Here is a 14,638-nt window from a genome sequence, read left to right on the forward strand (position 1 = left end):
AAATAATGAAAACTAGAGATGCTCCGATCAGCATTTTTGGGGCCGATCACCGATTACCGATCACCAAGATCATGATCTGCCGATCGCCGATCACTGCCGATCACAGAATGGCAGGGGAATAGGAATCTTTTATCTATAATCTAGCAGAGTTTGCACCATTTGTAGAAATGAAACTAACTCTAAATTAACTATATTGAAAAAAAAAAACTGTAGAAATAGGCTACAGTCAAGATCTTGAAGAACCATCAAGTCAGGGTTATAGACGATAGTATCGTGTATCAATCGATAGTTAGAGATATGCCAGTTGCCGATGCCTTTGACGATAGCAAAGCGATTATTATTATTATTCGTCAAAAAGGCGCCAAACTTTAGCGATGCAGCGCAGAGAGTCTGTTCTAGGATGCTTCAGAAACTTGCCGTGGTATAAACACACGCATAGAGTGGCCACGTCGCCTTAACGCGCCGCATGGGGAAGAGATTTATTCATCATACAGTGTAGATAGATAAACTGATTATAACGAGAGTGTTTTTTTAAGTGTAGCTCGCACTAGACTAGGCTACACTAGTTAGTGATGAAGTTCTTTGATAATTTAAATGTTCTTTGCTTGTTATTTGTAGCTGCTTTTTAAGATGATGTAAGGATTATATTATCCAGCATTGCACAGTCATTAGGATAAAGGTAGTAAAATGTGGTTTAGGCTGAATTAAATATGATATATCAGAATCCGTCTGTATATAGGAAACAAACATTCACCTCAGTAACATCTATATGCGTTCATTAGAATTACGATGCGATAAAATGGCGCTAAACATACGCACGTGAATTACACGGCACCGTTTCTCCTCATTCTATATGCACTGAACTACAACATGAACTGATGACAACAATCAGACATACAGCGGTAACATTATTGCAATGTGACGGGTATAGAGAGATACATTCATTTACATTCAAGCATGTACATTTACCACTCACTGAAGATAGCAGAGAATGAAACCGAAAGTAAACTTGAACGTCTCCGGCAAAACTAGTCAGCGCTCTGTACACGCACAACTTAGTCACATGCCCAATAACAAGACTACCCTTACAAAACGAATAAGGAATTTAGTACTCATGTTGCCACTGGTAAGCTCCGTGTGAAAAAGTTGCACGAGTAATTTACCTCAAGTGATCGGCTTTTTTACTCGGTACTTTTGGGGCTCGCCGATCAAGCTATTTTAAGGCAATATCAGCCGATCATGATCGGTTGCCGATCAATCGGAGCGTCACTAATAAAAACTATTTCAATAGTTTCCAATCGTGGTGAATGGCAGTGTAAAGGAACATTACAGTGACAAATAAAAAAACTATTTATATTCATAATTCAAAAGTAATATTTACTCACCCTTTATGTAATTCTGAACCTGTATGACCTTTTTTATTTCTTCTGTGGAGGATATAACAAGTTCTTTTGGAGAATATTTAAATTGTATTGTTTCTACAATGAAATTCAACTGGACCCATTGACTTTGTCTGTATGGACAAAGAAACTAAATATTTCTAATATATTATTAAATAAAAAGAAAGTCACACAGGTGTGAAACCATTTGTTAGTGAACCATCTATTTAACTACTGATACATAACTATAATTAAATGCGTTGCTCTTTGATGTTTCTAGGATATCAAGAAGATCAATGAGGGCAAGCAGCCCTTGTACCAAGAGGACACCAACAAAAGGATCCTGAACTCCCTGGAGCTGCTGAATAGTCTGGATGAAGATGCAGCCCAAGCCTCTCGCTTGCAGCACCCTCAAGCTGAGATGATTGAGAAGGAGTGAGTTCAAAAATCCTAACTCTGTCGGTTTAGCCACCTTTCAGCTGAAATGTCCAATAGCATTTCATACTTCATGCCATGAAAGTAGAATTAAATGTTTTTGCTGTGAATTTTGCTGGGATTGTGGATGACTCATTTTGTTCTCCTCAAAAGTATGAAACAGCTGCGAGTGCGTGTGATGAAGCTCCGCGAGGATCATGACCGCATTTACCACATCACACGATCCGAGCAGGTTCCCACTGTCAACTGGGGAAAAATAATTGATGAGAAACTGGTGTGTATCTAAACATATTTCTCTTTCTATACTGTATGGTTACAAATGCAAATGATTCATGTCCGATGTGTTCTGATGCAGTCAAATGTGAACAACAAAGGATACGGACAAGATCTGCTCACCGTTGAGAATGAAGTGGAGGAGCACAATATCTTCCACAGTGAAGTCGAGGCACTGGCTCCGTATGTCACTGGAGGCCGGGTACGTTTTAACTGACTGTTTGAAATAAAAGAACAATAGTTGACTAGTCATGCGAATGACATCTGTGACTCATCTGCTTACTTGCATAACAGGATGGTTTGGATGGCCAGCAGGCGAAGTACAGCAAACTATTGGTGAGACTTAATTTTCCTGCTTTCAATTTTCAACCTAGATATGAACTAAAGATGTAATACTTAGCTGTTCAAGTCTCATGTCTCAAAACACTGTGAATTTTACATTGTTTGTTTCAGGCGAGCTCTGCTGCACGTCAGAAGAACCTGCTCAGTCTGAGGGACTACATGCAGCGCTGCACCAACGAGCTCTACTGGATGGAACAGCAAGCTGAGGAGCGAATCGCATATGACTGGAGCGACAACAACCTGGACTACCCTGCCCGAAAGAGGCAGTACGAGGTAAGGCTTAGAAATGAACAGCTCTTTAATGATAGGTAATACATAAATGAGCCGTAATTCTAGATGGTACTAAGACTGCAGATTATAGCTTGTATTGTGGTGTTAGATTTTCATCTTTCATCATTCAAACCGCCTACAAATTATACGATTATAGTACTGAAATGCAACATCAATATGTTTTAACATGCTGCTTTGTACTTTTTCAGAACTTCATAAGCAAGTGTCTGGAGTCTAAGGAGAAAGGCATCACCCAGCTGAATGAAGATGGAGAGGAACTTATGGAGCAGAACCATCCAGGGAAAAATGTCATTGGGGTAATATTACAAGCCACTTGCTTAAAAGATTGGATTTTTTGGGGCAATTTTACATTTAAAAACTGGTGAAAATACACTGACACTGTTTCGTTATGGGATATAGTATGCAGTAGTACTGAAAACACCAAAAAATGTAGCATATGATGTGCACGACCAGTCAAAAGTTTTTGAACCGTACGATTTCAAATATTTTTTGAAGAAGTCTCTTCTTACCAAGCCTGCATTTGTTTGATCTAAAATACAGCAATAGCAGTAATATTATGAAATATTAAAAAAAAACTAAAAACGTTCTATTTGAATATATTTTAAAATGTGATTTATTCCTGTGATCAAAGCTAAATTTTAACTCCAGTCTTCAGTGTCGCATGATCCTTCAGAAATCTAAATATGCTGATTTGCTGTTCAAGATACATTTTTTATTATTATTATGATCAATCAAACAGTTGAGTAATTGTTTTTAGGATTCTTTGATGAATAGAAAGATCCATTTATCTGAAATTAAAATGCTTTTGTAACATTATACACTATACCATTTTTTCCATTTTGGGAAAAAAATTATAGAAATGAATACTTTTATTTAGCAAGGATGCTTTAAACTGTCAAAAGTGATGATAAAGACTTTTATAATGTTACAAAAGATTTCTATTTCAGGTAAATGCTGTTCTTCTGAATTTTTTATTTATCAAAGAAACCTGAAAAAAAACTCAGCTGTTTTTACCATAATAAATGTTTTTGAGCAGCAAATCAGCATATTAGAATAATTTCTGAAGGATCATCTGACCGGAGTAACAATGCTCAAAATTCAGCTTTGAAATCACAGGAATAAATTACATTTCAAAATCTATTCAAATAGAAAACAGCTATTTTAAATAGTAAAAAAAAAAATTCAAACTTTTACTGTTTTTGCTGTACTTTGTATCAAGTAAATGGGGGCTTGGTGAGCAGAAGAGACTGGTAGTGTATATATCATCTATCTGAAGCATAATCTGCTTCATACTCTAAAATAACCACCAAAATTGATATTTTGGATTAAAGAGGTGTTTAGTTAGATTCTCAAATATAGGCTTATTGTAAACATTTAGGTATGGTGTCCCTTTTGTATAATGTACTGGCAATTTTATTTTATTATTTATTTTTAAATGCATTTCCGTTTTAATATATTATTATGTTACTTTATTGCTGGGTGTTTTCTTGTACTGTCTTATTGTATGTAATTAGTTAGGGTTTGTTAATTGGGGTGTTTGGGGTAGTTTTGCAGCATTTTAGAAAAAAAACCAGCATAATAATAAAGTAGAAAGACAAAACACTATCTGGCTAGCTCACATTATGTAAAAATACACTGTAAATAAACTTAAAATAATAGGACTCAAATGCACATAAATAAAAAAATAATCAGTGATGGGTCAATCAATGAATTCTCAAAATGCCATTTTCTATATAAATTATAAAATTATGCACATTTAAAATCACAGTGTCATTGTGTTTTTAGGCACACATGGATGCAGTACATGCGGATTGGAAGGAATACCTCAACCTGCTCATCTGTGAAGAGAACCACCTCAAGAACATGGATGATTATCACAAAGTCAGTTTGCATTTTACATCATTTCCTATTCTATATTTGCTTATGTTTCTCGTCAGTCTTGCTCAGTTGCATTCTTTTTATTTTTCTAGTTCCACAAGGACGCAAGAGACACCGGCGACTTGTTGAAGCGCCTGGAAACCGAGATCAACCAGAAGTACAACCCTGAGTTTAAAGACATGTACCAGATGGAGGGCCTGATTGCTGACCTGGATGTAAATACATTGTTCTGGTTTGGCACCCATTTCTACATTTTTACTGAATTAAAAGGTGTCTTCACACAATCTGTGTCTGTATTGACAGGATCAGTCAAAGGCCATGGACCATTACGACGAGCGACTGAAAGCTCTTCAGAAGCGCAGCCTGCAGGTGCTCCCTCTGAAGTACCGCAGGGAGACTCCTCAGAAACTGCTCCCTATCGAGGCTCTGTGTGAATACGAGACTAATGAGGTACAGGGTTTGAGCTCTCACTCACTCTATGCATGCGGCTTAGAGCTCCACTAATACCAGTCAGTGAAACATAAGCTATTATCATGAGTAAGCACGGAAAAACGTTACACTCTGCCTCCACTCGCATTTTGGATTCCCCCATCTAATGTATTTAAATCCTTAAGACGGCCTTCTCCCAAACGATTCATCTCGTATAAACCTCTAGAGACGTGTGCAGGGGATTTTGTACGGATTTCACATTTATTTCTAGAACTTGTGCTTTTTGAGCTGCAATATCAACTTGAGACAGAGCTCACTTTGCTTATTTTGTATGACACAGGGCTCAATTTTGCGAGGGGAGCGCTACACCCTGCTCAGGAACAATGGGTCCAAATGGGACGTGAAGGACGGCAATGGCCGCACCATGAGTGTTCCAGGAGTGTGCTTCACAATCCCACCAACCGACCCTGAGGCTGTGGGCGTTGCTGATAAGTGGGTATTCCTTGATCTAATTTGTAATGTATACACTTGCAAATCTGTCTAATATGAAAACATCTTTGCAGTCTAATAAACCAGCAAAAAGGCATCAAACAGAAAGTGGCCAGCAGCAAATCTGGACTACAGGCACGACTGGCTGAGCTGAAGAAGGAGAGTACAGGAGGTCAAGGTTTGTCTTTCTTTTATGTTATACACAAAAATCAGGTAATGGTAATGTTTTTTTTAAAGATTCCCTTCTGCTCACCAAGCCTGCATTTATTTGATCCAAAATACAGCAAAAGCAGTAATATTGTGAAATATTTTTACTATTTAAAATAACTGCTTTCTATTTGAATATATTTTAAAATGTAATTTATTCCTGTGATCAAAGCTAATTTTTCAGTATCATTACTCCAGTCTTCAGTGTCACATGATAAAGTGATGATAAAGAAATGTACAATGTTACAAAAGATTTCTATTTGAGATAAATGCTGTTCTTCTGAACTTTTCTATTTATCAAATAAACCTAAAACATTCTACTCATCTGTTTTCAACATAATATTAATAATAATAAAGTTTTTGAGCAGCAAATCAGCATATTAGAATGATTCCTGAAGGAGCATGTGACTGGACTAATGATGCTAAAATTCTGCTTTGAAATCACAGGAATAAATTACATTTTATAATGTATTCAAATAGAAAACAGTTATTTTAAATAGTAAAAATATTTAAAAAATTGTACTGTTTTTGCTGTACTTTGGTTCAAATAAATGCAGTCTCAAATCAAATGTGAGCAGTTAAAAACATTAAAAATCTCTAGTGTAATATACTTGGATTACTCTCCTAAAGAGAGTAAAATACTCATTTAACTCATTCACTTCTCAAACCTCAGATAAACAAGAGCAGCAGTGCCGTCAGCTGATGGCAGGACTGGATAAAGTGGTCAGTGATCTGGACAAGCAGGAAAAGGCCATTTACTCTCGTGTGCGCCCCCCACTGGAGCAGACTCGTCCTGTGCAAGACAGCGCTGACAGGCTACAGGACATAAAGGTACAAAGTTTTGTATTTTGTAATGGACATCATTCATCAAAGTGTTCAATCTCTGAATAAATTCATTTTATAGTGGGTTCATTTAAAAATGTCACATTAGTACTGTAGTTCTCAATTGTTTTTTTTTGTAACGCCCTGTTTCAAAAGTATTAAAACGTAAGGTTGAATCTTAAGGAATCATAAGAAAGTCTTAGCATGTTCAGACCTAATTAAAGGTGAAAAGTAGGAAACTAAACATCAACTGTATTGTGTCGATCAACAAAATGGTAGATTTAAATGAAAGTAAATGAAAATCATTAAAGGGATAGTCTATCCAAAAATGAATTACTCACCCTCATGTCGTTGCAAACCCGTAAGACCTTTGTCTTAGATTATTGTTGGGTTTTGAAGGTATCCTGGGTTTATTGTTTATATTATTAACATTATTCTTATCGAGAACTATCTAAAAGTGAATAACAGAGAATCTCACTAAACGTAAAATTCTGAATCCGATGTCTCTGTCTGCTTTTTAATCACACACACCTACACTTCCAAAGCAGAGAAAAGTACTTAGCTTGATTGTTCTTAACTATTTAATTTATGATGTTACCTCCCAAAACCCTAGATGCCAAAATTAGGGAGACGTAACATCATCTTTGGGACACAAATTAAGATATTTTTGATGAAATCTGAGAGCTTTTTGACCCTACATAGACTACAAGGGTCCTACCACGCTCAAGGTCCAGAACGGTACCAAGAACATCGACAGAATAGTGCATGTGCTATCATTGGTTCAACTGTAATTTTATGAAGCTACGAGAATAATTTTGTGCACAAAGAAAACAAAAATAATGACTTTATTCAGCTATTTATTCTTTTCCATGTCGATCTTCAGCGCACGTTCTCAGGACTATCTCAGGACCTTTCTGGGCCTAAAATGTGTCAGTTACGTTGCTGTCTAAGCAGGGTCAGAAAGCTCTCGAACTTCATAAAAAAAAAAAATGTTCTGAATATGAACAATGTTTTTTTTTTTTATATATAGGTTTGGAGCGACATGAGGATGAGTAATTAATTAAAGAATTTTAATTTTTGGATGAACTTTCTCTTCAAACACAAAAGCATTTCTTCTAATCCTGTATTTCGGTGGCAAATGATGTTTTGACTTTATGCCTTAATCCAGTGTTTTCTTCACAGGACATTGCTTCTGTTGTTCGCAAGATAGAGCCAGAAAAGTCTGCAAAAGTACAGGAGGCTGAGACTTTCCTCAGATCCTCTCCCAAATGTGCAAGTGCACCACAGCTCTACTCCAAGGTGGATGAGGCTAACAAAAAATACAATAAGGTTGATTTGCTGTTGAATTGTGCTGATGACAAGTAAGTATACTTCTTGTTTTACAATGGAAGTTAAGAATGTCATACTCTGGGAGCTTGAATTGTGAATCTAAAAATTGCACTGTTGTAGACTGCAGAACTCCTATCGCCTGGAGAATTCTCTGCAGAATGGCAAGGCTCTTCTGTCCACCTATGAAAACAAACTGGCACGAGAGGAGGTCGCTCCATCTGACCCCGCCTCAATGGATAAGACCCAGCGTGAGCTAGCGGTAAATTTAGTAATCCACAAAGCTATTTATTTATTTATTTATTTATTTATTTATTTATTTTTTCAAAGATTCACTATGCACTCATGTCTTATGTATTTCTGTCTTCAGGACTTTACATCTGAGCTGAGGAGCAAAAGGTCTACTATCACAGAGGCTGAGCAGAACCTGAGAGATGCAAAGGCCAGCTGCAGCAACATGGCCACCAAAGTGCAAGAACATTGCCCTGATATCGAGAGGCAGGAGGCTGATGTTCAGAAACTCACCAAGCGCTTTGACAACCTGAACAGACAGGTTGATGCAAGGTGAGATCATGCTAAAGCTATTTTAAATGGAAAGATACTTGAATTTAATGAATTTAATTCCACAGATTAGTCTTTAGTTTACTGTGTGCTGTGATTATTTCTGTTACACCTTAACATAATAGGACTGGCTTTACTATTAATATTTATGGATTCATTTAATGTTTAAGGTTGAATTTGTTAATATTAGTTAATGCATTATCTGTCAAGAACAGCATTTATTACAATAATACACGTAATGTTAGTAAGCTGATCCTTATTGTAAAGTGCTACATAGCATGGGTCCTAAAAGTGTATTTAATGAGAAAGTATCAGCATCTTTAATTATTTCAAATGTTTAAATTTTTATAGATCACAATGTCTGCAAAGAGCCAAAACTGCCTATGCCAACTACCACAATGACTATGACAACCTCAATAGCTGGCTTTCTCGAATTCCGAACTATGAGCCACGTGAAACTGATGACATCAGACAGATTGACGAAAAACTGAGAAATCAAAGAGTAGGACTTGACCCAGTTCTGTCATTACAATAATTGCATTATTATATTACAAATTACATTTATTTACCAAAACTATGTTTGAAATGTACAGAATCTGCTCTCTGACATCACGAGAAAGGAATCAGACCTGAACAACGTGTCTAGAAATGCCCAACTTTACCAGCAAGCAGTCAAGGTACGAAAATTACAGTGTATTACTTACAGAGATTGTCCTACTATCATGTTTATGCAAAGCCTTGTGAACTCCTTTGTGTCGTGGCTTTCAGGACTATGAAAATGAATCCGAGCGGTTTAAATCCATCCTTGACCTTGAAGACGGCTTGGTTCCTCAGACATACAAAAGAAGCAGACTTGAATCTCCTGCCATGAAAGTGAAGAGAGAGGTAAATATTTTGGAACTGTTTCCTGGATCAATTAGAACGTTTTAATGCAGAGATGCACAGATTGCAATTTTTTGTTAGCCGATTCCGAATTTATTTATTTTATTTTTTGTAAGTGTGACCTGCCAGTACTGATTTTTGCAGATTCTGATTTTCTTTCTGTATACAAACAAAAATCTATACTTTCAATGGAAAAACTAATTAGTAACATAATAAGAAATCATTAAACATTACAGTTTCCCCAATGTGGACTAAGTTACAGATGTTCTCCCACTTAAAAAAATCTTAAAATAAAGTGCTCTGTGACTGGAAAAAGGTAGAAATAACAAATAACTAAAAAGAAGTTGATGTATATGTAACAAAACAGATGTTATTATTGTGTCTAAAATGTAAATCAACTAATTTTAACCTCTTGTTTATTGAACTACTGTTGTTTAAAATCAATGTCACATTCCAATTGTATTGATATTCGGGGAAACGTTGTGCAATGTTGCTTACCTAAATTATATATTGTAAATTTCTTTTTTTTTTTCCTACCGCACTATGCATCTGGGCTATAACTTCTGTGAGAGCTGTTGCACTCATTTGTATAGTGCATCTCTAATTAAATATGATGCAATTTGTTTTAAAGGAATCTGCGATCGACTCCAAATTCACTGAAGTAAATGCTGTGAACAAGCAGAGACTGCAGAACCTAGAGTTTGCTCAAAGCCTTCTTAACCAGGTACAACACATGAACATGCATTAACATGCATAAAAATATCCATAGCATTGCTCTAAAAACACATTCAACATTTTTGCAATTCTTTTCAGCAGCCAGAAGTTACAATGATCCAGCAAAATGTCCAGCAGGTGAGATCATCAGCCCCAGGAGAAGAGCCCTGGAGAATCAGAAAACAGCTTCAGGAAGAAATTCAGCGCAGAGACCAACTGGAAAGAGAAATTCAGACTGTCCAGAGTGACATCTATTTACTGGAGGGCCAGAAACCGCAGGATACAATCGTCAAGAAAGAGCTCATCAAGAAGGTGCATGACCCTCAACTTGATGAAGAATATCACCGGGTTCAGCAGAAGCTCTTAGAAGAAAGCAGGACCACCCGTGTCTTAGAGAGCGAATTGGACACCCTCCGTGTAAAGCTGCGTGGGATTGAGACCGAAATGAAAGAAGGAGCTCAGCAGTATACTGTCAAAGAGGTACTCCGCATTGAGAGGGACCGGGGACAGGAGGAAGAGCTCAGGAGGCTGAGAGAAGAGCTAGAGGAGGTCAAGAGGCTGAAGATGGTCAGGGAGAATGAAATCACTCTGATTCAAAAGCAAGTGACTGTTCTTGCAGAGGAAAAAAGCAGGGAGCAGGAAATCATCAGGGAGGAGGAAGTCATTAAGGTTCAAAATGACCCTCAACTGGAGAGTGAGTACAGACTATTGCTTGACAGGAAACAAAAAGAGATCGACGGCCGAAAAGAACTCGAAGACGAGCTTCGATTCCTGCAGGAGAGGCTAAGGCGTCTTGAAAAAGAAAAGGCAATGGCTGAGGAAAAGATCTCCATCAAAGAAGTCCTGAAAGTTGAGAAAGATATTGGCTTGGAGAGAGAGGTGGAGAACCTGAGAAGACAATACGAAGATGAAAAAACCAAGCGCAGCTCTTTGCTGAGAGAGAAAACAGACATTCACCGCAAGATTACCAGCCTGGAGGAAGAGAAGTCCAAGGTCATCGTTCAGGAGAAAGTGCGCGAGATTGTCCGACCTGATCCGAAGGCAGAAGCGGAGGTGGCGAATCTTCGACTTGAACTGGTGGAGCAGCAGAGAAGATGCAGAGATTCAGAGCTTCAGCTGAAGACCTTCCAGGACGAACTGAACATGCTTAGAAACAGAGGCCCACAAATTGAATACAAGGAGATCATCAAAGAGGTCATCAAATACAAGACTGACCCAGAGACCGAAAGAGAGCTGGAGAAACTCAGGAATGAAATTGTGGACAAATCCCATCAAACAGAGAAGTTCGAGATGGAGATCCTCCAACTCAAAGATGAGATTCAAAGATGGAAAGACACCAAGCCTCAGATTCAGACCAAGGAGGTTGTAAATGAGGTCATGCAATACAGAGAAGATCCCAAAACCAAGGAGGAGATTGAGAGTCTCAAGCGAAAACTTGCTGAGGAACAGAGGAAGCGTTTGGACCTGGAAAACGAAAGGGCCTCCAATGAAGAAAGGATTCGCATTAAGAAGATGGACTTGTCACAAGTGAGGGAGAAGTTTGTCCAGCAAGAAGTAGTGAAGATGGAGCAGGATCCACTCTTGAGGTCTGAGTGTGACACTTTCACTCAAAATATCAACAATGAGCAGAGACAGAGAGAGCTCTTGAAAGAAGAGCTGATGAGATTGCAGCATCAAAAGGCCGATTTGGACATTCAGCTTGAGGAGCTAGAACGTGAACGCAGAGCCCGCAGAGAAGCTGAGCTTGAAATTCAGAGGCTGAGAGTGCGGCTTAATGAACTAGAGATCAGGGACAAGGAAAACAGAGAAAAGGTCACAGTCAAGCAGAAGGTCGTGCTCCAGCAGGACCCTCAGCAAGAAAAAGAGCACTCTATCCTACGCCTTCAGGTTGAAGAGGAGAGGCACAAGCGTATGCTCTTGGAGAAGGAGTTTAATGCATTGTTGCAACAGCAGGAAATTCTCGAGAGAACCGAAGTGCGTGAAAAGGTTGTGCGAACCGAAAAAGTTCAAGTCGAGCGAGACCCAGAAGCAGAGATGGACATTATCAGGCTAAAGAAAAGCCTCGAAGAAGAGGAAAAGCGACGTCGTGAGCTGGACCAAGAGATTATCAACCTAAATTCGAAGCTTTCAGAGATGGAGTTCACCAATACAAAATCATCCAAAGAGCTCGACTACATTCGCGATGAAAGCAACAGGTTACAGCAGGAGAACCAGCGCCTGCAGAACGAACTAAGGAAGATTCATTCCGAGATCGAGATCACGTCAAAAGAAACCAGACACATCACTCAGTCTTCTCCGGTGGAGAACAGCAGGAACCTGGAAATTCGCATGGATTCCTTGCAAAGAGAACTCTCTGACCTTAAGCGCATCAGAATGGAGAAGGACGAAGAAATTGAAAAGCTACAGAAGAGTCTGTCTGCAATGAGAGTGAAGAGGGAGCAGCGAGAAAGCCACCTCCGCCGCTCTATTGTTGTCATCGATCCAGACACTGGAAAGGAGATGAAGCCCGAGGAGGCTTACAAGCTCGGCCTAATCGACTGGAAGATGTTCGTCAACCTTCAGAGTCAGGAGTGCGACTGGGAGGAGATCACAGTCAAGGGTCCCAGTGGCGAGTCCTCCGTTCTTCATGACAGAAAGTCGGGCAAGAAGTTCTCCATTGAAGATGCTCTGAGGGCTGGAAACATCACAAACCGTCAGCTGCAACAATATCAGAACAAAGAAATAAGCATCCAGGAGTTCGGTGTCATGCTGTCAGGCAGAGTCATATAAATCAGAAAAACAACATATTCTGTGTTCCCAAATTGCTGTTGAAATCTCTTTTTATATTCCCTTTCTCAATACAGTATGTATTTATTTTTAAATGCATTCTTATAACAATGCAAGATGGTGTTCCTTTGGTTATGGTGCTGAATTTGGGTTAAAGTTTCTATCACTGTACCTATGAATCTTCACTGAAGATTGGCAGACGAGACACTTTGAGGATGTTTTACTGAAATCTAGTTCAGTTTTACAGTAATCTGATCTAATATATGCATATAAAATGTGTGCCTTAATGATAAAGTTACGGCCCTATCTGTCTCTCTTTATGCACTTGTTACTTGTGTCAGATTATTCTGTTTCATGTTTGATTTGAGATTAAAAAAATTAAATGTGGATGAATTTGAGTACTGTGTTCTTTCCCTTCATCTTTATCATGAAGTAATAAAAGTTTAAACTGTCTTTGCAGTCACTTTTTAGTTAACAAAACCTTTAGGTGTCTCTTCTCTATGGTTTAAATGGCTCCCAAACAATACACACACACACACAAATAAAAGACTGAAAATATTTTGATTGCTTACAATGGCCTCAGTTTTTAAATCATTCAATTTAAATTTTACTAAGAATAAAAAGTACTTCACATGAGCTTTATCAAATCCTGATGTGGTCAGTGTCATTTTCGTCACAACTTAAATGATGTATTGCGTTTAGTAGCATTAGAAATTGCGTTTTCATACATACAATTGAGGTCAAATGTTTGCATACACCTTGCAGAATCTGCAAAATGTTAATTATTTTACCAAAATAAGAGGGATCATACAAAATGCATGTTATTTTTTTTATTTAGTACTGACCTGAATAAGATATTTCACATAAAAGACGTTTACATACAGTCCATAAGGGAAAATAATAGTTGAATTTATAAAAATGATCCTGTTCAAAAGTTTACATACACTTGATTCTTAATACTGTGTTGTTACATGAATGAGTCCCTATTAAACTGCCATCTGAAGCATCAGTGAGTGTTTGAACCTTCTGTAATAGTTGCATATAAGTCCCTCAGTTGTCCTCAGTGTGAAAAGATGGATCTCAAAATTATACAGTCATTGTCGGAAGGGGTTCAAATACACAAAAATACTGGAAAACCAAAGAATTTGTTGGACCTGAAGGATTTTTTGAAGACCAGCGGGCAGTTTAACGGTTCAGGACAAAGGGACTAGTAAACAACTATCACTAAACACAAAAACACAGCTGTGGATCATTCAGGTAACAACACAGTATTAAGAATCAAGCGTATGTAAACTTTTGAATGAGGTCAATTTTATAAACTCTATTATTTTCTCTTATGGACTATATGTAAACTTTCGACTTTAACTGTATTTATAATACTTCAATACTTCAAAAGCTTTAATGACACTTTCTCTTCATATCAAAATAGGCCTGGAATAATCTTTGAGGTTTATTTTTTTTTTTAAATCCCATAAATTATTTTTATACAATGTCGAACAAATTTAGATTATTTCTCTTCGGTTTACAACAATATAAAATATCTGAAGAAAGAAATTTAGCCATAGTTAGTGTCTAATAAAATAAATTGACTCAGTAGCAATTTCTAGCAAATAACAAATATACTATCGAACCATTTCATTATTAGATTCAAAGTAAGGACACTTTCAAAGCTTGTATTCATTGTAACCCTGGACCAAAAAAAAACAGTCATAAGTGTCCTTTTTTTTCAAATAAGATGTATACATCATATGATAGCTGAATAAATAAAATTTTATGTATGGTTTTCTAGGATAGGACAATATTTAGTCGAGATCTGAGGGCGCAAAAACATCACCTTTAAATTT

The 14,638-nt window shown here is 37.6% G+C and overlaps 1 protein-coding gene across 2 annotated transcripts; it reads left to right on the forward strand.

Annotated features, from left to right (window-relative positions):
• The first annotated feature begins 1,664 nt into the window (after positions 1-1,664).
• ppl (periplakin) lies at positions 1,665-13,192 on the forward strand. Of its 2 annotated transcripts, none has more exons than XM_073832950.1 (20): positions 1,665-1,814; positions 1,968-2,088; positions 2,170-2,289; positions 2,382-2,423; positions 2,541-2,702; positions 2,909-3,016; positions 4,506-4,601; positions 4,691-4,813; positions 4,902-5,048; positions 5,368-5,519; positions 5,591-5,694; positions 6,397-6,554; positions 7,728-7,906; positions 7,995-8,133; positions 8,242-8,435; positions 8,784-8,934; positions 9,026-9,109; positions 9,201-9,317; positions 9,946-10,038; positions 10,128-13,192. In XM_073832950.1, the coding sequence occupies exons 1-20, from the start codon at positions 1,801-1,803 to the stop codon at positions 12,795-12,797; spliced, it is 4,974 nt and encodes a 1,657-aa protein (XP_073689051.1). In that variant the 5' UTR covers positions 1,665-1,800; the 3' UTR covers positions 12,798-13,192. The 2 variants fall into 2 exon arrangements, with proteins under 2 accessions (XP_073689051.1, XP_073689052.1); XM_073832951.1 differs by having other exon boundaries at positions 10,131-13,192.
• Positions 13,193-14,638: the final 1,446 nt, after the last annotated feature.

The sequence above is a fragment of the Garra rufa genome, unplaced genomic scaffold (genome assembly GCF_049309525.1).
Source record: "Garra rufa unplaced genomic scaffold, GarRuf1.0 hap1_unplaced_387, whole genome shotgun sequence".
NCBI lineage: Eukaryota > Metazoa > Chordata > Actinopteri > Cypriniformes > Cyprinidae > Garra > Garra rufa.

What these genes read in the sequence shown, in the direction of transcription:
- ppl (XM_073832950.1), top strand. An exon ending in AAATAATTGATGAGAAACTG is followed by an intron (nt 2,089 to 2,169) that starts GTGTGTATCTAA and finishes GTTCTGATGCAG; the next exon opens with TCAAATGTGAACAACAAAGG. An exon ending in TTTACCAGCAAGCAGTCAAG is followed by an intron (nt 9,110 to 9,200) that starts GTACGAAAATTA and finishes CGTGGCTTTCAG; the next exon opens with GACTATGAAAATGAATCCGA.